This window comes from Otolemur garnettii, unplaced genomic scaffold, assembly GCF_000181295.1.
Source record: "Otolemur garnettii isolate 467f Iridium unplaced genomic scaffold, OtoGar3 scaffold00027, whole genome shotgun sequence".
NCBI classification, from domain to species: Eukaryota; Metazoa; Chordata; class Mammalia; order Primates; family Galagidae; genus Otolemur; species Otolemur garnettii.
Window position 1 is genome coordinate 645,627 of NW_003852422.1, and position 23,805 is coordinate 669,431.

The following is a 23,805-nucleotide window of genomic DNA, read 5'->3' on the forward strand; positions in this document are numbered from 1 at the left end:
AGGGGTCCTCCACACTAGATCCATCTCTAGTCACAACACCAGCCACGAGATCTTCCAAGCCTCAGTGTCCCCAAATAAAGCCGAGCACTGGACGCTGAGTCTAGAGTCCACCCACAGAGGAGGGGCATGCTGGGTTAGGGCCGCCCAGCTGCCAAGGGAGGGACCAGACTGTGACCGTGTGGGCTCCTGCCCAGTTCCTCCTCCACTTACCCCATGTCCTCATGGGCTCTACGAGGGTTTGCCCATCCCACAGAAGACAGCAGCCTTGACTTATGGACAAACTTCCAGAAATATGGAGGAAAATGTGGTTGGCTCTATATAGTAAAGAGAACAGCATTTAATGCCACCCTGCTGACAGCTCAGTGCTTAAGGCCCACAGCAGGGTCCTGGGAGCCGCCCTTCTCCCGATGCACGGCTGCTCTGCAGCCTCCCCTGTGTGCACTTCTCAACCACTTTGGCGAAAATCATTTCTGGAAAGGGAGAGGACTTGGGTGTCAAAGGATATGCAAAAATAACCCAACGACACAGAGTGAAATGTGTGGTTACTGAGCTTCCACAAAGACTGAGCTTTCTGTTTTCATTGTTTTATAATTATATGCAAGTTCTATTTTTATCCAATCTGCGGTCCACCAACCAAAAGGGAACACAAATCCCCCAAAACCCCTGTTTTTACCTCCTTACCTCACACTGTGCAGATATAAATTCGCTCTGCCACAGGTACATCAGAAAACTCTCTGAATTACTAATTGCTCACAAATGGCAAATGCTGACAGGTCCTGACAGTTTCTGCTCAGGAGTCTGTTTTCTTTAAGCCTTTTAACTGTAAGGGGGTGTTTGTTCCTCCAGCCTGTCCCATGTTGCTGCAGTCCACCACATGTTACCATTTGATTTTGAGTAATTTTTGAGAACACATTTTAAAGACACTGTAAATTATCATTTCAAGTTTCATAAATCCTCCAAAATGTCTCAGTCTTCCACTTTGCCTATGTGGACAGATTAATGCTGCCCCACACCCAAGGAACCCGGACAACAGAAATAGAAACCCAGCTCTGTGGGCACATGGGGCTCGTGGGGCAGGGGGCACAGGCTGGGTCCTCAGAGCCCACACAGGTGCCAGCGGCCGGCAGCAGGTGGGTGGGAAGGGATCTTCTCTCTACTCCCCACCCTGTCTTATCTTCCAAACAGTGACCCTGATTCTCATAGCCACCCCCCATCACATGTGCTGGGAGATGGGTGCTAGCCCACGCTCCAGATCCCAGGGAGGCGGGAGTTCATCACGGCCTCACAGATGTGACCACAGGAAGCAGGTTCAGCCGTTACTTCTCCAGTGCTCCATTCCCTCTCCCCTTTCCATTCAGCACTGACACGCCTTCATTCAGCAAAAACCACAGTGAGAGAGGGACTTAAGTACCTGCAGTTACTTAGCCAACTAAGCACAGGCATTACTGGACTGTTTTCCACATAGGAAGGTGGGAACATTAAATGTCAAACTGGCCACTGTGTGCCCCCATGGATCCTCATCTCCTCTAATCAAGCAGCCAAGAAAGCAGGTATTAACTGGCGTTGTGCACACAGGCCACAAGCACCAGCTCAGCACCACCCACAAGTGCCCACTAGAGAGCTGCGCACCCGCACCAGCCTGCTGAGCCCACACGGCTGTCAATGGCAAACAGGCCTTTGTCTCCGTAGCTGCCTCCCTCAAAACCTTCCCACTTACCTCAACAGAGCAAAACAGAAAGGCAGGCGACTGAGCACCCTACCAGATGCATCATTCTGTAAATAGTGTGGGGAGGTGCACTGGGGAAACGCTCCCCCAAATCAGTAGGGCTGGAGCCCTGGGTCAGGGGGGTCAGACAGCACATCCTGGGCGGGCTCTGAGGCTTGCATGCTGACAGCAGCCTGGACCTCACAGTGAGGCCAAGGGGACTAAAGGGCCAATGCTGCCAATGTCCAGCCTGACCACTGCCCATAATACTCTTTTTTTTTTTTTTTTAAACTGTTGTCACCCTCGGTGGAGTGCCATAGCATCACAGGTCACAGTAACCTCCAGCTCTTGGGCTTAGGCGGTTCTCTTGCTTCGGCCTCCCGAGTATCTGGGACTATAGCTGCCCGCCATAACACAGTTATGGTACATGGGGCAGTTTGGTACATGGGGCTGGCAGTCTACTCACTAAGCCACAGGTGCCGCCCACAACACTCTTGACATTGCATGTCCTTTCCTTGGGTGTGGTCAAGGTTAGAGAACAGCACACCCAGAATCCCACCAGGCGCTGAGCCCAATGGGATGCTGTGACCGCAGGTGCCACATGCCTGAGAATAACCCTCAGGCAGTCCCTGGCCTTAACTATGCCCATATATCACTCTAGGACTCAACACCCACAGAGTCTGGGATTTGTCAGGGCTGGGTGGGCCTCCGAGTCGACATGTCCCAGGAATTCCTGGGTGAGACTGGTGCTACAAGTGAGAACTGCTGCCTCACAGGCTCACAGGCTCAGGGAAAGGGTGAACCATTCAAAATGCCCAAGTCACAGGCAGGCTGCGTAGTGGGGGACCTGCTCTGGGCAAGTCTCTCAAAACAAGAAAAGTGCTGAGCTGCAGAAAGGGCCGCAGAATGTCCCCACCCTGGGCCGCACACATTGAGGAACCACCCCCCATACCTGTGGTAGCAACATTGAGCTAATCAGTTGGAAGATGATAGTTAAAAAAAAAAAAAACAGGAGAAAATCACTGTTAGACGGAGCTCTAGAGTTGCCTTTTGGACCAAAAAAGCATAACATCATATACTAAGTTGGTGAGTCACAGTGGCCCCAGTACCTGCACCACTGGGTGTCCTCCAGCCGATGCCTTCACAGCCCCCCGGCTGCCCTCCGTCTCGTAGTGGGCTCTGTGGTGGGACTTGGGCTGCACCTCGATCCGAAGCTCGTAGGGGCCCGAGTGGGATGGCAGCTGCCAGTCGAGGGCTGGCAGAGATGGGCTGAAACGGAAACAGAGGTGGTCAGGGACAGACTCAGGGGTCCAGCACTGTGCTCTGGGGCCACAATGGCGGCTCATACTCTCTATCAATAGACGATGTCCTGACATGGTGACTTCACAGCTATGGAAAGCCCAGGGTCACATACTATGACCTGTAGTCAGGGCCTTGGCAGTGACTCAAAATGAACACAGACACATTTTCCAAGTACTACCTCAAAATACTTTCCTTCCTTCACAACAGGGTTCTACAAATTATATAACTTTCCTATAAGACAGGTTCCAGAACTGTTTAAAATCAGAAATACTGGTCTAAGAACTAGGACACCTGGCCCTAATCTCCTCACTGCCACCAGCTGTGCGCGCCAGTAGCCAGACAAGTAACTTGACCGGGCTCCTTAAAGCAGCAGGTTTGGGAACTGGGGTTTGCAGTAACCCCACTGCACAACCCTAAACCTACCATTTCTGACCAAGGATAACCCAAGGACTGGTGTAAACACACAGTAGCTGGGGGGCCCAGGTGGTGGTGGGAGTGAGAGCTGGTATGTCATGTGTGTGGGGGGGGGGCACCTCACAAGCACAGAGTGAGGCCGTACAACAGAGAGGGTTTCTATCTAGAACCTGCGTTGCCCTGTGGGCAGGGGGCAGCCTCCCCTGACAGCACGTCCTCGGCCTCCTTCTCCTTTGAAAAGACAAATCCTCCATTGCCCTAGAGCATAAGGGTACACCCACCTGCCCACCAGGCGGCTCTGCTCTGGTTCTAGCTTCCCCCTCGTGGGAAGCAGGAAACAGCTCACTGCAGCATTTGGGGGGTGACCTGGGAACACAATCAACCCACAGGGGTTTCTCCAATTTAGGGAGGCAGAACTCAGCTTAGAGGGGTTTGCTGAGGTGACTGCCAGTGGTGGACAGGCCTGGGTTACCAACGTCACCCTGTAGGCTGGGCCCGTAGGTGTCAAGAGCAGGTATGGAATGGCCCATCCCTCAGGAGGCCCCCATACTGCACCCCCAGAACATACTGTGAGGCCAAGGTGACTTTTATAAAAAACAATTGGTAGAATTAAAGGTCTATTGCTTTTCTGAAATAGGGTCTCACTCTATCACCCAGGCTGCAATGCAGTGGGGTCAGGATAGCTCGCTGCAGCCTCAGACTCTAGGCCCTGAGATCCTCCTGCCTCAGCCTCTGGAGTGTCAGGACTACAGATGCCACCACACCTACATTAAAGGTTTATTTTTAAAAGAAAAATGAAAACCTCAGAAAATCAGTTTGAATGGAATCAACATGTAATTTCCAAAAGTATAAAACACTTATAAAAACTATTTCTTGACAAGACTATATATTCCATGACATTAAAAGCTTCATATGGACTCAGAACCTTAGAAGTGGAAGTATCTGAAGACACCCCAGGTGCCCCGGTAGCTTTGCTGGTTACTGTGTGAGAGGCATGCATGGCCCAGGAAGTCAACCCAAGGTGGGCTGCACAACCCACAGGCTCTGCCCAAGTGGGAGACAGGCTGGGAGGCTTGGCCCCTGCTCCTTGCCTGGGCACCAAGGCCCTGACCTCAGGTTGAGCCAGAGATGCCCACATCTGCCTCTGCCCGGCAAGTCCAGGGCACCGTGCTGTGAAATGAACCTAGACTCTCCCTTCTGTGGCCATGGGCAGAAGTTAAAAAATGCAACTGAAGGTGACAGTCAGCCTGCAGAGATTGATGTGTGGGGCCAGCAGGCAAGAGGCAGGCATGGGGCAGGCGGACTCTTTGTGGAGGAAGGAGCCTCCTTGATGCCCCTTCCTTGACCCCTCTAAAGCCCACCCTGGATTGCCCAGGGCCCGGGAACTCTAGGAGTGACACTTCCACTGAAAGGACCACCCTCAGGAATGCTGTCTGCAGGAGACAGGAGGCAGATGGAGCCAGGCTGTCCTCCTGACCCTGGATAAGACTGGAAGCCCAGCATCATGGGCCTGTGTACCCTTGTATGAGCGCAACCTTAGAAATCTCTGTAGAAACTCGACCCCACACACAGCATCACCCTGTGAGCACATTGAGACTCCATGTTTGCCCACGACCAGGGCTGAGCACAGACCAGCCTGCAATCTCCCATTCCATCCACTCACAGAGCTACCACAGCTTCAGAGTGCTATTAAAGAGCAATCAGACGACGGGTGTCCTGAAAAAGAAAGCACCATGATGCACTCAGCAGCTTCATGGGCCATGGCTGTCAGAGACATTTCCTTATCAGCATCAACACCCCATTTCCAGTGAGGTTGCCAGGCAGAAAGAAGGCAGCTGAGCCCCGCACAGCGCTAGGAGCAAGCTCTGCAGAACGGCCCGTGGGTCTGGGCAGGTATATGTCTGGCGGAGGGAAGCAGCAGGCAAGGCTCAGTGCATGCACAGCAGATAGCTGGGGGTCCTGTGGCCAGACCAGCCAGGCCTGTGGTGAACACCTCAGGCAACTCTCCACTGTTGCCTTGTCACTTTTATGTGGGACTGATCCAAGTAAAGTCACTATTGTTCCACTACAAATAGAAAAACAAATGAAAAACAGAATTCATAATGAAAAGAATTTATGAAGAAATTAAGAAGAAAAGAGAAGGAAGAAGAGAAGTTTACTTTCCACAGTTTGGTTAAAGGCAGCTGTATTTCCCAGCTACACGGCTGCTTAACCACTTTTTTTTTTTTTTTTTAAAACAGAGTCTCAAGCTGTTGCTCTCAGTAGAGTGCCGTGGTGTCACAGCTCATAGCAACCTCAAACTCTTGGGCTTAAGTGATTCTCTTGCCTCAGCCTCCCAAGTAGCTGGGACTACAGATGCCTACCACAACTCCCGGCTATTTTTTGTTGTTGCAGTTGTCATTGCTATTTTAGCTGGCCCAGGCTGGGTTTGAACCTGCCAGCCTTGGTGTATGCGGTTGGCGCCCTACCCACTGAGCTACAGGCGCTGCCCTGCCTAAACCATCTTTAACTCAACCATCATGTAAGAATGAATTTGTGTGCATCAGTTGCACGATGAAAGGGACACACCCCAGAAATGTGTCCTTAGGTGGCCTCATCACTGCAAGTCTTTCATTGCCCCTGTGAGTGCCTGGCGGGCACAGCATCCTGCACACTGAGCTCTGTGGCTCAGCCCGTGGCTCCAGAGCTGCTCAGCTGCAGTGCAGGGAACTATGCTGACACTGTAGGCCGCTGGGACCCATGGGGAAGTCCTCCTGTACCTGAACACATCCCAACACAGCAAGGGTGCAGTGTAAATAGGATATGACAACCTCAGGGTACCACCTTCACTTGTGTGGCCTGTCCTCACCCAATGCTGCTACACAGCCCAGGACTGTGGTTCTCCTCTTGAATCATCTACAGATTCATCTTAAAGAATAATTTTCATTATGAATACTGTTATTAGGCGCCAGCCACGTACACCTAAGGTGGCGGGTTCAAATCCCCAGCCCGGACCCGCCAAAGAACAATGAAGGCTGCAACCAAAAAATAGCCGGGCGTTGTGGCGGGCGCCTGTGGTCCCAGCTACTTGGGAGGCGGAGGCAGGAGACTCGCTGGAGCCCAGGAGTTGGAGGTTGCTGTGAGCTGTAATGCCACGGCACTCTACCCAGGGGGACAGCTTGAGGCTCTGTCTCCAAAAAAAAAAAAAAAAAAAACTGTTATTCAGACAACTAAGATTATTGGTTTTGAGTGGAAATTTCCAGCATGAATTTGGCAGGACACAAAAAAATGCCAATTTTTGTCTCTGGTTTAGAGAAAAGACCCAAACTGGGGCAATGTGTGAAGACCACAGCCACTGCAGCTGTGCTCCAGCCCACCCTGTACCACAGGGACCAGCCCTCCCCATCCTTCCCCCAGGGCAACTCAGAGTGGCCCTCAAAGAAGACTTCTCCACAAGCTGCCCCTGCCACGGGCCCCTGCTAAAGCACTAAGCATGGGGTGGATGATTGTGCACTTCAAACTCACCTTCAACTTAATTTGAATTTTTAAAAAGTGACATTCAAAACAACCAAGGAAACAGGTGGTTAACTATACATCCAAGGCCCACATGCTTTGTACAAAGGAGATCACGTGGCATGATCCCAAACACTTGAGACCTCTGAGACCAGCCTAGGAAACTGTATCAGTAACAGGGTGTATATATGCATTTTCCCCCCAGAAACTATCTAGCTTAATAATAAAATTAAATATATAATCTGGTATCCCATCCTCTCCTTTTTAAAAGAAAGATCATATTTTGAACATTTTAGCACTTTAAGAACAGCAATCACAGCATCATAGATTAGCAGATAAATCATTGTTTTCCACTGCTACACTCTGGGTTGTCTTGGGTCCTCTGCTGTTATAAGTACCAGTGACATGACACCCACATGATTAATGTCAGGGCCTACCCCTGCTGCTCTCCCTGGGGAACTGAGAGGGCCACTCACCAGCCACGCAGACTCTCCAACGTGAGTCCTGGTGCCAAAGCTGCATGTCTGTGTCCTCACCCAATACTCCAGCACACCATGCATGAATAACAAATACTTCTAAACCATCAGCGTAAAGTTTCTAGAAATGCCTAGACCTCCAAGCATCCCCTTGGCTTCTTCCCTTCATCTCACTGAAAACACGCAGGGCCCAGGTGACCACACAGCTGCTGGCAGGCAAACCTTACACCCTCAGCGAGGCTATCCGGGGGGACATTTGCTGCCATCAATATTGGCAAATGGCAAATGCCAGTCATTGTTCTTGGTGTTCAGTACAGGCAACAATAAAGAAAAACCTACTGACTTCATAAAGTAGGCTATGGGCTGTGAAAAGATCCCACGAGGGACAGTGTCATAACATACTGCACAGGACACACGTAGGGATACTGACCCACTAGCCAAAGGAACTGGGACATGTCCCTGCCCTGTCCTCAAGCCTGCTCACACAGAGTCACGCCCTGCTTGCCCCAAGCGCCTGTGGCTAGTCGGGCAGGCACAGAAGGTGGCTCCACTTGGCCTCAGGGCCCCTGAGTCACTGTTGCTGCCATTTATTCCAAACACACAGGATGGCTTCAAGCACCTGACCTGCTTTTCCTAAATTCTTGTTCAGTCTTCTTGCTGGTAAGATGGGGTAACGATACATGGCCCAGGGAGCAGTTGGGGGGTTAAATGAGGGAATGGTGGATGGCTGGGCCTCAACCACCCTCAGGACTTGTCCTGCTCTCCAGAGACAACAGCACCCCACAGCAGTGCTGGCCACCTGGCACCGTGCTGGGCTGTGGGTGAGACACACAAGGTCACGGAGAAGGGTGCAGATCCTATAGCTTCCTCGAAACCTCTGACTGTTACAGAGTAAAGCTGTGCACATGTGTCATGAAGTCCGACATAAACCCCCAATGCTATGGCTGCTGCGACCTCTTCTACCGCCCAGGGAGCCAGGAGGCTCCTGCCACACAGCACCCAAGTCCTCCTGCCCAGAATGCTGCCTAGGTGGGCCACTGTGTGTGTCTGACCAACCTCACCCTCTGCACTGCTGTGTGCTGCCCATCTGGGGGTCCAGATGCTTTGCTGACAGGTCACATCCAAACCCCCTCCCAGACCTGCCAGCCAGCATGGAGCCCACAAGGTTGGGCCTCAGGCTCCTCGGGCTGGCAGCACTGTGGGTAGGATGGTAGCAGGCATGCCACTGTGGTGACAGGGGCCGCCCCAGCCTCCAGCTGCAGGTGGGCACCCCCCACACTCCCTGTCTGAATCTTACAATCCTTGGCTGCTGAGACCACCAGTTTCCCATGAGAAAAGCCTTTGGTATTCTCCTAAGCTTTCAGTCTCCCTGGCCCAGCAGAGGTGTGAGTGGTGTTTTATATGCAGGTTCATGGCATTCGGATGACTTGCACACGGTGGTCCCACATCAGAGATGCAAATGCCGCCAGTGTCCCCAGTTCCCGTGTACTGCCCAGAGCCATGGGTTTGGGCCCAGCACAGGCGACCACCAGAGTGCTGACTGGTGCTGACTGGTTCTGACCACCCCAACCGATTCACAGGCACAGCCTCCTTCACTTCAGGAAAAGCTCCATGGAAACCCCACAAATGCACGTCTCTGTCAACACAGCTCTTCCCTCCTCATGCGGCCTCTGCCCTCCTCAGGAGCACGTGTTAGCCTGACAGTCCACAGTGGAGAAGCTGTAACTCTGCACTGCCACTAGGCCTGGTGACCCAATGCCCAGACATGGGAATAGTTATCTCAGTGATCACTAACTGCTCACCAAAGTGCTTTAGAGTTCACAAGGCACCCAGCAGCTCCTTCCCAGGGGCGGTGGCTGCATCAAGACCACCGTGGAAAGAGCAGATGCCACACTCGCCCCTCCTGTGCCATGGCCTCCTCACTTACAGCTAGGTCATTCTGAAGCCCCAGGGACTAGTGACATTCTGACCAAACAGAGTCAGGCCCCAGCAAGCCCTGGATATAGGTCAATTCAAGGGTGAGCCGGGATAGAGGCAAGGCAAGCCCCCTTTGTTCTTTTGCAATGTGGGGGTACCTGTGCTGGGACAGAGGGGCTGGCAGAGTGGTGCCAAGCACAGCTACAGAAAGTAGCCGCCGGCACCTGGGTTCCAACTTGATGGTGCCAAGGGATTGCTTTAAATCAACCATTAGATGTGATAATGCTATCAATATTAGTTTCTTTTTATTATATTATATATAGGCAAACTATAGTTCTATGTATTTAAGGGGTGCAAAGCCATATTATGATTTTCAATTCAGGTTCTAAAAATCAGTTCCTTTGAGAGAGACATACTGAATATCTGTAGATAAAATAACAGGATGCTGGGATTTTCTTCAAAATGGGAGGTGGGGGAGGCAAATGGCCCATTAAGTCATCCTCAAAGCCAAGGTGGCCTGGGAGCTCAGACACCAGGCTCTCTGGCTCTGCACATAGTTAAAATTGTCTGTAATAAATGTAAAAGACTAAAAATCATTCAAGATTAATTTTAAAAGATATTCAATAAATAGACCAGCCATGGAGCAGCTCAGTCACAGGCTTATCAGGGTGCATTTTTCTTTCTTTTTATCTGCATTTTGAAAATATTCTATAGTGAAAGTCATGATGATCTGAATAACCAAAAACACAAGAAACTTCTCTGTGAGGCTCCAGAGGATTCAGCCTCTGCCCTGAGGCCACCCCTGGAGAGCTTTCACAAATTGGCTTGAATTTACCAAAAAGCCAGAGGCTGCCTAAGGGTTGTCCCAGACTCCATCCCCACAGAGGCCTCCCCAACAGCCTTGAGTCCTACCCAGACCCCTTACCACAGAGGCCTCCGTAAGGCAGATCTTTTGTCTAGACAGTTTGGGAAAAGTCCTTTCAGTTTTGAATTTTCCAAGAGGGAAGCCCATGAGCTCATCATACCAGATGCTATGGAGGCCCTGTGACTTCACAGGACTGACGTGGACCAAAGATGACCACAAAGCCAAGCTTGAGAAAACAAGATTCTGTCCTAACAAGATGCGCTCTCTGCAGCCAAAGGCTTCCCAATTCTTTAGTTTTGGGGTTCACTCCCCTAAATTTAAGAAAATAAAGGGCATCCATGTGTTTTCCAGCCATTCACACAGCTTTGGGCCTGCAGGGGCTGGTGGGTGGTGGTGCCCAGGACCTGGGCACTTGGCCTATAGGTACCCTGGAAAGGTCCTCCCCACTTAGAGAGGTCAGCCCCAAGTCCAGCCAGGTACTCAGCACGAGCTGCAAGGCCTATAGGTGCCACATCTCAGGTTGCCACATCTTGACACTCCCAACCATGCAGTGCCCAGGGTCCCCTGCCCTGCCCATGGATGGACTCACAGACTGTGTGGTTTTAGTCCAGGATTCAACAAGCGGCCTTTTTTTTCTGATAAGTTTGGAAAGGCCCTGGGGGCTCCCCCAGACTGGCACTGTCCATCTGAGGGACTGGCCTACTGGACACCTGTGACCCAGGGAGCCAGGCTGTGGGGCAGATACGCCACCTGGCAGGCAGCAGCAATGTAACGCGTGGCAGGTAGGGCCTGGGGCAGGCCAGGCAATGTTTAGTAGAACACATTCAGGCCTGCTTCCCCTGCCCAGCACCCTGGGTAGCCCATCCTCCACCTACTACTCCCAGACCCCACACCCTGGGTAGCAGCCCTGGAGAGGGACCCAAGGCCCTGGACCTATTCCTGGTGCCTGTGCTAGGGGAAGCCCAGCACCTGAGGGAGAGGGGTAGGAGAAGAGAGGAGCCCAGCATGCTGGGGGGCAGGCCAGGCAGCCAGGTGGGATGAGCGGGCTATGTTCCCTGGTGGGCACACTGGGCTCAGGGCCTTGATGCAGAGTCACAGTGCTGCCCTTTACACCACAGGCAGTAGATGGATTTTCATTTTAGACAAAAGATTTGGGAATCCCATAAGAGCCAGGTGTGGGAACTGGAGGAAGCAGATTTCCCCCGCTTTCTGGAAAATCTAAGTCATTCCTGCTCTATATACCCCCACTCCCTCCCCTAGGACAAAACCACACGGGGGTGGTGCGAGCACCAGGAAATCCAGGCTCATCCTCCTGCCAGGCAAAGCCATGGGCACTGCTATCTCTGCCCCCTCCTCTGCCCTCATAGGTGGCTGCCCGTCTCCAGGGGTCAGAGAGTGAAGAGGTGCCCCCTGCCAGATCATGGCCTGAGGGATAGGAGGAAGGGGCAGGTGGGGGGGGGGAACTCCAGAGCATGGATAGACTCACAGACTGCGTGGTTTTAGTCCAGGGTCCATCCACTGTGGACCTCCCTCCCACCTGTCACCCACCTCTCCCTGAGTTCATATGGCAAACAGGCCCAGTCACTGCCTAATGAGACTTTTCCTGGACCCCAAACACTTTCTCAGACATCCCCAGAGTCACTGGTAATCTGTCATCACAGATGTGAAGCTCTGGCAATAAACAGGCAGATGACACCCGCCAAGGACTGCTCACAACACAGGACAGGAAGGGCCCTTTGGCTCCAACCATTCAACCACCTTGTGGGCTCCAGAAGGAAGCAGGGGTCAGAAGGGGTCCCTTGAGCACATCGAACACATCAGCCACAATCCCCATGGGGAGCAGGGCAGCACATCCATGCGTCCCACCTATGGGGCCATCCCACTCTGAAAACAGCAGCCTGAGCAGCAGGGAGGAGCCACCACCTGGTGACAGACCTCGGACTATGCCAAAGGCGCACGAGTCCTGATACACACAATCATGGGCAGGACGACATCCCTGTCCCTGATGTCCCAGGTTCCCGTGAGACAACGATGTGGTCCGTGAGACTAGAGCCTCTGCCCGCAGAGCAGATCAGCTGCAGCAGGGCTCTGCTGACCACCTTCAGAGTCCACAGTCCTGAGCAGGCACCAAACTGGGGTGTGGGCTCCTCCTGTCTACAGGGGGCTCGCCCAGGAGGCACTGAGGGACAGCATAAGAAATAGATGGGAACTCAAGGCTGGGGCAGAAGTGTTCACACAGGGACTCTTGGAGGGAATAGCTATATCCCAGTGGCAGATTATCAACCACTGTCTTTATCAAAAACCAACCTAATACCTGTGTTGAGCCTCAGCTTTCAACAGAAACTTTAAAAGCATTTCTATAAAAACACACTCCGTCATAGTAAAAGAACTTCTCAAGAATCCAAGAAATATTAGAAAATAAATCCTATAAATTTGCTTCTAAGAATCTAATTTTAAATGTGAACAGTTATTATATTCAGACTAAATTTTAACCCCAAAGCAGGGCTGTGCTTCACCCCAGCCACTGGCTGCAGGCCAGGTCACCAGCACTGCCTAGCTCTCTCCTTGGAGAACACACCAGAGCAGAAACCAGTCCTGTTTCTTCTGTGGTCACCGACACACGTCTGCACCGGACATCCCCCCCAAGTGTACTACTAACAGTTGGGAAAACTCAGGATTGAGGAGGGCTCCTAAGGGCACAGCTGCTGCCCCGCCAGGCATGGGAGGACCCACACAGACAGGGCCACAGTGACCCCTGGCCCCCTTCACTCCCCTGTGAGACCAGCCAACACTCAGAGCTTCACTCCCCTGTGAGACCAGCCAACACTTCAGACCTCAGTGATCAACCTGAAATCCGGAGTGTGAAGCCATGAAGGCTCTGATTTTTCATCCTCCCTAGGAGCACAGAAGGGCATCAGCTCCCCTTTGCATGTGTAAAACGCGTGCAAGGAACTACGTGTGGTGGAGAAAGAAGGCGGTGTCCTCCCACACGCCCCTCGGGCAGACACAGGAGCCTCTGTCTCCACAGCTCCTCTTCACAGCCCTGGCTGGGTCCCCAGGGGCATCATTCTAGTTAGAAATCGGACTGCAAAGTGCACCGCCCGCTGTCAACTGCCAACTCCAGAAATCGGCTGAACAATACATGGGAAGGTGCCCTGTCCACACTGTTGGGGGAGGAAGAACGGATGGCAGTTAAGAACAGGTCCTCACCAACATGTGACTGTGGCTCTATCTCCCCTGATGTTCCCCAGTCCCTCCTGTGGCTGCCCTGGGTCCTGAGTCTGGAGCTTGAAGCCCCTCCCCTGCAGAAGCCTGCAGAAGGGGGCACCCCAGGGGGGCTGTCCCTGGGCCACTCACAGTACCCTTGAGGCCTGGGCCTGTGACTCAGGCCAGCCTGTGTCTCCCTCACCCTGCCTGGCTTGGGCAGGTCTCAAGATGAGAGAGCTGAACTCTATTGCAGTAGGCGCTGGGTGCAGGACTGAGGTCAGCTCATCCAAGGCCTGGGGCTCAGCTTTGTCGGTCATCCCTAGAGCCCTGGGGACCTGACCAGCCTGACAGCATCCTCATCCACCGAGCAGCACCAGACACAGATGGGAGCTGCAGACTCCCCTTGTAGCACTGATGGCAGATGGAAGCAGGTCCCTGGAGTGGCGAGACTCTTTCCAAGGTCAAAGTGAGCACAAAGAGACACCCATCCATGGGCAGCAGGAGCCCACATCCCCTCATCCACATGGGAGTCCCAGGAGGTCCTGGCACAGCCAGATGGGAGTCGTCAGTTGTGAAGGTGGAACTGCCCAAGGACAGGCTGCTCTCACCCCCAGCCCTGGTTCCCTCCTGGTCTCATGGTCAGTGGCTGACTCTAAGCTCAGCTCTCCTGGAAGAGGGAAGGGAGAGTCTTGAGGACCCAGCCACAGGCAGAGGTGCCACAGCTAACTTCCAGAGCCAGAACAACAGTCTATGAGGCCACAACAGGGAAGACTTACATGGAGACATCATTAAAAATGGGGCACGAACAGTGCTGTACAGAAGGCCAAGGCCCAGCCATAAGGTGCTCTTCAAATCAGGGGCAATTCCACAACCTTAACTTGGAGCCTACTATCTTCCAGGGAGGTGGGGCAGTGGGAATGCTCTGGGAAGACCCCACAGCCACTATTCTGTGTCCTGCTAGGCTGGGAGTGCTCTGGGCCTATAGTGCCCATAGGTTCGTGGTCTGAAATCACACCTGCAATGGCTAGGACCCTAGCAAGAGCAAAATAGCTGCCCAATTCCACAGAAATTACCTGATGGGACCAGTGGGGATTTATATTCAGAGAAAGAAAAAAAAAGGTTTACTTGTTATTTGATCTCGTTCCAAATTAGAATGAACTTTGAAATGTTCACGTAATTTATACAATGCAATACAGGACTCATGAGACCTTTCAAAGCTAACACAAAAGTTACTGATATTCCTAAAATCTTCAGTATTGAAGCTAAAAACCTAAAAGAAACAACGTCTGAAATAAACTGATTTAGACACAACTATGTCTGACCATTTAAACCAAGCAGGCTCTAAGTAAAAATTGTTCATTAAGCTTATTATTTCCCTTAAAAATTTTACTTCTTGGCTTGGTGCCCATAGCACAGTGGTTATGGCACCAGCCACATACACTGAGGATGGCGGGTTCGAACCCCACCCAGGCCAGCTAAACAACAACGACAACTGTAACAAAAAATAGCCAGGCATTGTAGCAGGTGGCTGTAGTCCCAGCTACTTGGGAGGCGGGGGCAAGAGAATCGCTCAAGCCCAAGAGTTTGAGGTTGCTGTGAGCTGTGACACCACAGCACTCTACCAAGGGTTAGACTCTGCCTCCAGAAAATATTTACTTCTTTTTAAGAGTTTAAGCCAAAAAGCAATCTTTCATGTATAAGAATTTAATTCAACAAATATGCTGTTAATGTTACAAGAAGACTCATGTTAAAATGTTTCTGCCTTCCCCAGACTAGTTTCTTTTTAATTCTAAATTCTTCCTCTCACTTTGCCCCTTTAAAGGTAAATTCAGGTCAGGCACTGGTGCCTACAATCCCAGATTCTTAGGAGACTGAGACAAGAGGATTACTAGAGCTCTTGAGTTGAAGGCTGCAGTGAGCTATGATGACAGCACTGCACTCTAGCCTGGGCAACAGAGCAAGACCTCGCCCCTAAAAATTAAATTAAAAAAAAAGCTAACTTCAGAGATTACGGTAGCTAAACACATTAAAACCTCAAAAGGTGAAACTTTCCATGAGCCTGTTATAGAAGAAATAAAAGATGTTCACACGACAGCAGCCCCCAGGGACAGGCGTGCCACCTGTAACAGGCACTCTGTTAAATTTGGCTGAGTTACTGAATGAAGAAACAACTGTTTAAACTTTAGGTGAATATAAAAATCTCTAGGGCCAGGTCTGGTGGCTCATGCCTATAATCCCACGATGTGATTATAGGCGTGGGAGGATGAGGTGGGTGGATTGCCTGAGCTCACAGGTTGGAGACCAGCCTAAGCCAGAGTGAGACCTTGTTTCTAAAAATAGACAGGTGTTGTGGTGAGCACCTGTAGTCCCAGCTACTCGGGAGGCTGAGGCAAGGGGATAACTTGAGCCCAAGAGTTTGAGGTTGCTGTGAGCTATGGTACCACAGCACTCTACTGAGGGTGACAAAGTGAGACTCTATCCCTCCCAAAAAAACAAGTTAAAAATCTCTAAAAGCCACCATCCGAAACTACCATTCAGAAATAATCCCATGTAAACGGGCACTTATTAACACAGACATTTGAACATGCCTTCCCTCCACAGGGATTGTATCACTGAGGAAGGAAGCGAGGTGGGAAGGAAAACCCACTCCTTCCTGACGAAGCTGCCTCATCTGGCGCTAGGATGTGCCGCGTACAATTCTGATTTGTTACTGGCAGGTGGTTCTAGCCAGTTACCTGTGAGTTCTGTGATTTCTACGCTTTAACAGTAGAAGCATCATTCAGTTAAACCTAAAAATATCTCAACTCTAAAAGCAGAAATTCTATCAAGTCCTCTTACTAGTTTCAGAAGCATTTCCGTTTCTTCAGCTGCAGCAAGGCTCTCGTGTCTCTGAAGCCCCGTGGGCTTGTCAGATCTCTGCACAGACTCAGGGGCCCTGATGCCAACCCACTGAAAAGGCACTTGGCAGGAGGGGATCCCAGGCCCAAAAGCCCTCGGCAGAAGAGCAGCATAGCGCACTGCCCCTCTAGAGGCCCCTTCCATGCCAGATGGGGCTGGAGCACAGGATGGCCACAGGGCAGCCCACTGTGCTGCAGTGAATTCTCTACCCCAAACTTTGGAGATAATTAAAAACACAGCACCTCCAGTGGCACAGCTGGAGCTCTGCTGATGTGCGACTGTGCACCAGGCCCACTCACGGGCACAGACTGAAAGGTGCTCGTAGGGAAGGAAGTCCCCCCTCCACCACCAGCAAAATAACTTAACACCACATTTCAACCTGCCTCCTAACTGCCCCAGAGCAACTGTTAACGAGAGCACATGGAAACATATCTCCAGGGACCAGGAAACATATTTTGATGTGGAACCAAAACAGTGGGAAAGGTTAACTGCAAAGCCCCGAAGATAGGCTGGTGCACTCACCAGTGGTGTTTGTTTGTACAACCTACAGGAATGTCATGGACATCACAGCTCACCAGAGGCACTCTGTGACCAAGAGATAAAGGTAACAGAGCCATCTGGCCACAGAAGTATCACTAAAACTCTCCAGCAAAGGAAAAACACTGCAACCTATGCTTCCAACTGCTGAATCAAAGGCAGGTCCCACAGGGGCAGAGGAAACCCCAAAGCTCCTGAGCACGACTGCTGCACAGACAAGCAGGAACCAGGGACAGATTCCACCTTAAAGCATCCCGCCCCTCACTCAGCTGCCCAGACAGGCTATGAGGGCTCACTTGTGTCCCCCAAAACTCACAGTCTGGGGCCCTAACCCCCAGTGTGTCGGTTTCTGGAGAAAGGGTGTTTGCAGTGGCCCAGGTGGGGTGGTCAGGGCAGGCCCTGGTCCATGTGACTGGCATCTAACAAAAGGGGGACATTGGGACAGAGACACACTGAAGAGACGATGTGAAGGGACACAGGTAGGCAGAGGCCAGGAATAGAGCCCAGGCTGAGAAGAAGCCTGCCCTGCTGGACACCCCGCTGTAGACCCTGGTGATCGACTCCTGCGGACAAAGCCAGGACTCCAGGGCAGAGCATCTCCCGAGGCTGAGCAGCTTCCTGGGGACTCTTCACTCTCCCATCACGGTTACATGGGATGGCGTCATCCTGAGTGACAATGACTTCACTGTCTGTGAAAACGCAGGCAGTCATAACACAAAGTAATCACGTGACTATATGCTTGTCAGCTTAAAACATTCTTTATTTTTATTATACTTAAAGTAAATAAGAGTGATGATATAGCAGGCATAAACAGTTCTTAAATTTGTCAAATGCCACCAAGTGGACTTTTTAAGTCACTCTGTTTATGAATTAAATCCTGGTCCTGAGATAGACTAGTTCTGATGACAACTCTGAACACATCAGCCTTTCAGATCGCATGGTATTAACAGGATGGGAGAGGCGCCAGCCCAAATCAGGAAGAGTTGGAGTAATTCCCACCCCTTGCAACATCCCTACTGCCTGGGACCCTAAACATGGTACCATCTGAGTGCGTAAGAGCTGCCGGCGCTCTGACTGTTTCTGGGCCACCAACTTCCAACAAGGTTCAGCCCATCACAGCCTGGAATTAAGCCACCCACATCCACCTCACAGGCACACCCTGCTGAGACTGGCCGCCCACTGCCCAATCTTGCTTCCACAATGCCCTCTAATGAAAAATAGAGCAGGGAAAAACAAAAGCCAGAAAACACCACGCCTGGAACACCCTGGCTGCCCACAGAGGGCTGTGAGTAGCTGAAGACGCCGCCCTAGGGACCAGGCCTCAGTCCTGCTGTTACGGGCCATGGGGACCACCGTGTGGACATTTTCATGCCTCAGATAGAAACCCAGGGCAGAAAGTACCTTGCCAAGCCACTTTCCCGCCTGATAGGGAAGCCATTTAGTCAAAAGTAAAAACACTGGGCTGGCTGAGATGACAAGCAGAGAGTGAACAACCCTCACACCATTAAAAACTAAGACCATAACCCAAGACCTGCCTATGCTTTCCAGCCAGGCTGCCAGCATGTGCCAGTGAGTCTCCCAGGAAGAGGCGGCTATGTTGTCCTCGAAACGCAGCAAGTTGGCTGCTCTGGGGGATTGCTGAGCTGAGGTCCCATCTGCACCCCACGTGGTGACAGCAATTAAGACTGGAGAAGAAAGCGTGAGCAGGAGGGTTCAGTCTGGCATCACTGAAGAGGCAGCTGTGTGCACCTGTCTATGAACCTGCAGAATGTGCCCCCAGGACGCACACATCGAAGGCCTAACCCCCAGTAGCTGAGAATGTGACCTTAAGGGAAAGAGGTCTTTGCAGGAATCGAGGCCAGCAGGCAGCCCCTAACCTGGCAAGACCAGAGTCAGTATGAAAGGGGAACTTGGAGGCACACCCCATACAGGGAGAAAGCTGCATGCAGGGAAGGCAGAGATCCAGGGCTGCTTCTATGAACTCAGAACACCAAGGGTTTACCACAAACTCCAGAATCTCAAGGAGAGGCCTGGGACAGACCCTGCTCACAGCCCAGAAGGACCTGCTGACATTGCCCTGACTTTGGCCTCCAGAGCTCCAGGGAGCCCCTGCCACCCCCACCTCCCTCCCCCCGTCCAGCAGCTTACCTCACATAGGACGTGGGGGTCAGGGCCTTGGGCTTAGCCCACTGGTAGGGGTGCTGCGGCACTGACAGGTACTGGTCACAGAAGGAGGCCTTCCGGATGTGTTGGAAGGCGGGGAAGTCCTCGGGTGGGAAGTCAGACATGGGCGGGGTGGTGCCCAGGTCCTCCCCGGCCGGCTCCACCTTGAGTGCCACTGAGGGCGAGTGCTCCAGGCCAGTCTTGCGGGACTTGACTGGGACACCGTCGCCCAGGTCCAGGCTACTGTCGGTAGTCAGGGCGTTGATGGCCGCCACGATGGCAGAGCTGGTGTACTGGGTGGTGTTGCTCAGCCACGTGTCCTCCGTCACGCTGACCCGTGGGGAGCCATGCGGGGATGGCGTGGGCGAATGATGGGGTGAGCAGGGGGCCTGCCGGCCATTGAGGCTGTATTTCCGCTTATTGCAGGGGGACGCTGGCCTCGAGCTACGAGCACCCAGCCAGCTCTCCTCCGTGATGCTCTCGCGGGGCGAGGTGGATGGGGAGTGTCTTGGGGACCCCAGCAGGGTGCAGGCTCCCAGGCCGCGGGGAAAGCCCTCCTCAGGGTCCGTGGTCTTGGGGGACACACAAGGAGATTGCCACGGGGAGGTCTGGGGGGACGCATAGGGGAACGAGTAGTTGGACTCGTAGGAGGAGGCCTCGGAGTTGCAGCTGCGTGAGGACAGACTGCTGGCCGGGCTGAGGCACGAGGGGTCGCGGTAGGCCTCCAGGCCGGGCAGGCTCAGCGTGGCCGTGGAAGGTGACCGCTTGGAGCTGGGGAGAACATCCTCCACCTCTACGTCGTGGAAAAACTGGCTGCTGTTGTGGTGCAGACCTAGGTACGAGGTGATCTCGATTCGAGGGCTCTCCAAGGCCGGGGCCCCATCGGGCCTGATGCTGCCGGAAGAGAGGAAGTACCCTGAGGACCCACTGTCCACAGCCGCCCCGTAGCCAACAGGGTGGCTTGTTGCAGGGACAGCCGACATGCCCGGGGTAGAGGTCTGCAGGTTGTGGCACGGGGCTGGCAGGGAGGGGTGTGCTGTGGGGAGCGGTGGGGCGGAGCTGATGCCGGAGGACACATAGCTGTAGTGTTCTGGAAGGAGAAAGAAGGCAGCATGAGGAACAGTCCTGAAACACAGACCACACACATCAGAGCCCTCAGAATCAGGGCTGGTCATCTGCCAGCCCCCTGCCCCAGACCCAGGCAGAGGGCCTCAGCAACGTTCCTGAAATCACACAGCCTGACAGATCAGAGGGACCACCCCTGTCCTACTGACCAACAAGTTGGGTCCCCAGAGCCCTCCTTCCTCAGTACCATCACAAGACCCCTCCCCCACTTCCCGCTGCTGCGATGCCCCCAGACAGCTGCCCTGCGGCTCCCAGCATCATCTTCTGCTCTGTACTCAAAAACTGCCTTCCCACCACCCAGCTTACTTTCAGTCCCCTAACCCCACACCTGGGAAAACCTTCTCTAGTTTACCACGTATCACAGTGTAACACTCCACATATTCACTCATTCACCTCGTTCTCTCCAGTGAGTAAAACCAAGTTTCACAGTACAGCACATTTTGCCTGCCTTAGTCTGTTTTGGTTCACTCGCTGTTCAGAGCTTTCTTCAGAACCTAGGACTGTGCCTGGCACATAAAACGTGTTCCGTTTGTTTAACAAAAGGATGGATGATGAATGGACAGATGGAGAGATAGAGGGACAGATGGATGGACAGATAGATGGACTAACGGATGAATGGGTGATGGAGGAAGGGAAGGACGAGTTTCAGATACAGGGACCGAAACACTTAAGTAAGTTTTCACAGGCTAATCACTTCAAAGATGCCCCAACCACTTGCTACAAAGAAAATCCCTCAAGGAATAATAAAAACATAGATGCTGGGGTCCCCCTAGTGCAGATCCTCATGGCCTAGGGATCCGTCTCTTAGGGCAAAGGCACAGCCGGATTGAAGAATCATTATGTGTTAATTACAAGCCAATAAAACATTTTTAAAATTACTAGTGCGATCAGAAAGTTAAACGAGCAAGACATGCTTTTGGGTTTCTCATTTGAGAAGACTTTTATAACATCTTGGAACCTCATTATCACAGGCTGAGAGATGAGTATTCCAAGGTCTCTGAGTAATGGAAAGGAGCACATGGAAACCTTATCTCCATCTCGGGTTCATGTACACTGACCTGAAGACATTCTACTCGAGGACACAACTGCCCTTCTGCTGTGTCCTGGTTCAGAAACCAACAAGGACAAACCCAACCAAAATTAAGGGCCTCAAAGTACCCCTACAAATGCCCTAGTATTTATTAACTAGTACCCCTGTAGATAGGAATCTATTTCCACAAGTAGCCACCCAACCACCCTCTCTGATGATCCGTCTTTTAGAATCCTTGCCATCAGGACGTCCTTCCATTCATTGCTGTTTGCTATCCCCAATGGCCTTTCCCCCTGAGGGCACCCTGAGCCCCTGTCCAGCAGCCCCCAGTCTCACAGAGCCATGGGCTACCTTCTAGAAATCCCAGACACTGGGGGAGGCAGAGCCGTGACAAGAGTGGCAGCAGCACGATGGAGGAAATCAGAAGCTGTTGGGGCAAGTCCTGCTCAGGACGCCCCTAGGCCGGAAAGGCCCCTCCAGCTCAGACAGAAAATGGGGCTGGTCCTGGCTGTGCCAAGTCCTGCCTCCCCATTCACAACAGGACACCCTTCCAGAGTACAGGAGCATCGCAGAGCTCCCCTGAAGCCGAGAGAGCACAGGGTGTGTACATTCAGCATTCAGGAGTCCTTCCTTTCCACACAGTCGCACGTGGCAACTAGTGGAGCCCAGTGTCCCATCCCCAATGCCATACCCAGCCTGGCCACCCATTAAGAACACAAAGGCAATCCCCGAGATCCGCTCCAGCCATAATACCCAGCCCTGGACTGATGCACCCTTGTCTACAGATAAATGGACTAATGGATGAATGGATATTCCCCAGATTACATAGTCACTGGTTACTTGATGAAAAAAGCTGTGACCTACTATTAAAATTTAGATTAGAGTCTTTTTAAAAAATCACCCCCAAAAGCTACTTCCTAGAGAAAAAGGTGAAGCTACTGAGGAAAGAGCCAGCCCCTGGGTATCCAGGCTGGCAGTGGCCCTTGTAGAAGTTGGCCTGAATGTCATGGTGACCACTCAGGAAGGCTCTGCTGAGCCTGGGAGCCCAGGCCGTGGTACAGCAAGCTCATCAGGCAGGGGTCCTCTGCCCCTGTGTGACCCCAGTATTCTGCACCAGGACCATCCCCAAGAAGACCCCTGGGCTACCACATACTCTGCACTCAGGGGCACTCTCAGTCCCACTGAAGCAGGAAGGCAGCCAGGGCAGGAGCACCAGAGCCGGAGGGAGGCAGTGAGGCTGAGTTTCATCTGACGGTAACTCTGGCTGCACTGGGAGGGCCTTGTCCTGCAGCCATCAGGGGCTCTACCTGCAAGACAGAGCGCCTCTTGCCTCTACTCTGCTCTGTATTTTTACCAAAAATTGTATAAAAGATAACACCTTGGCTAGGCAGTGTTTCTTTAAAGCGACCTGCCCATTTCTGCACTATGTGTATCCCACATAAACAGACATGTTGGTAAGCAGCACAGACTCAGAGGTTTTCCTGCTACGTTTCCCAACTCAGCACTTTCACTTCAAAAAGCGCAGAAGGTACTGCCAGCGTCTATCCACCCTCCAGTAAGAAGGCAGATGCTGACTAGGTAATCAGAATGGAAGTGGACGGGACAGGGCCGTGGACACACCCTGACACTTCAGTGGAACCTGGGAAGGGTAAGTAGAATGTCAAAAACATATGTATGAAACTATGTGTTCACAGGGACAGGCTTCCTTCTTGATCCACTCCTGGTTCTGTGTTCACTACTGAACACAGAACTTCCGCCCCATGGGTCCCTCCCTGCCGGTCGCCATCTGAAACACGCATTTCTTCAGGAAGTTTCTCTGATGACCACATCCCCAAGGCCTTTCTAGATGTCTCTGTGGCCTGAGCAGCAGATGATTCTGGGTCTTCAGACACTCTCTCTGGGTACCCCTAGTCACAGACTTTGCCCGAATGCCTAGGCACTCACTCGTGCCAGCCGCACCTGCATGGTCTCAGCACCCAAATGGCTTCCTCCTTAGGCCTCTGCTCTTTAGCTCTCAGAGCAGCCTGAAGTACCACCTGGAGCCTCCAGAGCCTGAGAGGATGCAGAAGCTCCAGCTGCCCTGACCAAGCTTGCAGGGCAACACCCCAGAAGGGCCAGATCCACCCTCAGATGCCGTCCTCAGGGGGAAATGTCCTGACAATGGTGACGCAGAGTCTGACCCTCTCCACCTGAGAGACTGTGCCATGGTCAGTCTCTGTCTGATACTGGGGACTCACACCAACACCCACTGCTGGGCATTTACTCCTCCAGGGCCTTTCTTCTATTTGAAGTATTAAGAGTAACATAACATTCAATTAAAGAGAATTTTCATTTTAAACAAAATCATGGACTCCAGGAGTGAGGCTGGGGGGAAACAGTAAACCTAGCTGACAGGACGCATCCCCCAGCTACCTGATCCCTGGTGGGAGCACCCTCCAGTGCCCGGCAACAGGCTTCCCAGGACACAGCCTGGGAGCGCCCTGCAGCTGTACAGACCCTGAGGAAATTCAGCTGCAGTTGATCAATGTAGATCCCAGAGCTTCCTTTCTCCCAATTAAAAGAATATTTATTTCTCAGATACAACTGACCCCACAGTTCAGCTGTCATTCATGAATAGTAACATAACTTTGAAGAACTTAAAAAAAAAAAAACTGTTAGGGTCAGCACCCATAGC

General features: G+C 52.3%; 1 protein-coding gene across 2 annotated transcripts in view; it reads right to left on the minus strand.

The window, feature by feature from the left end:
• Positions 1 to 23,805, minus strand: part of NFATC1 (nuclear factor of activated T cells 1) — a 70,866-nt gene that overhangs the window by 37,157 nt on the left and 9,904 nt on the right. For both annotated transcript variants that reach the window (XM_012804309.2, XM_012804310.2), the window contains exons 2-3: positions 18,962 to 20,066; positions 2,815 to 2,974 (exon numbers count right to left, since the gene is read on the minus strand). In XM_012804309.2, the coding sequence (XP_012659763.2) occupies positions 2,815 to 2,974; positions 18,962 to 20,066 (1,265 nt within the window). The remainder of the gene's footprint in view (positions 1 to 2,814; positions 2,975 to 18,961; positions 20,067 to 23,805) is intronic.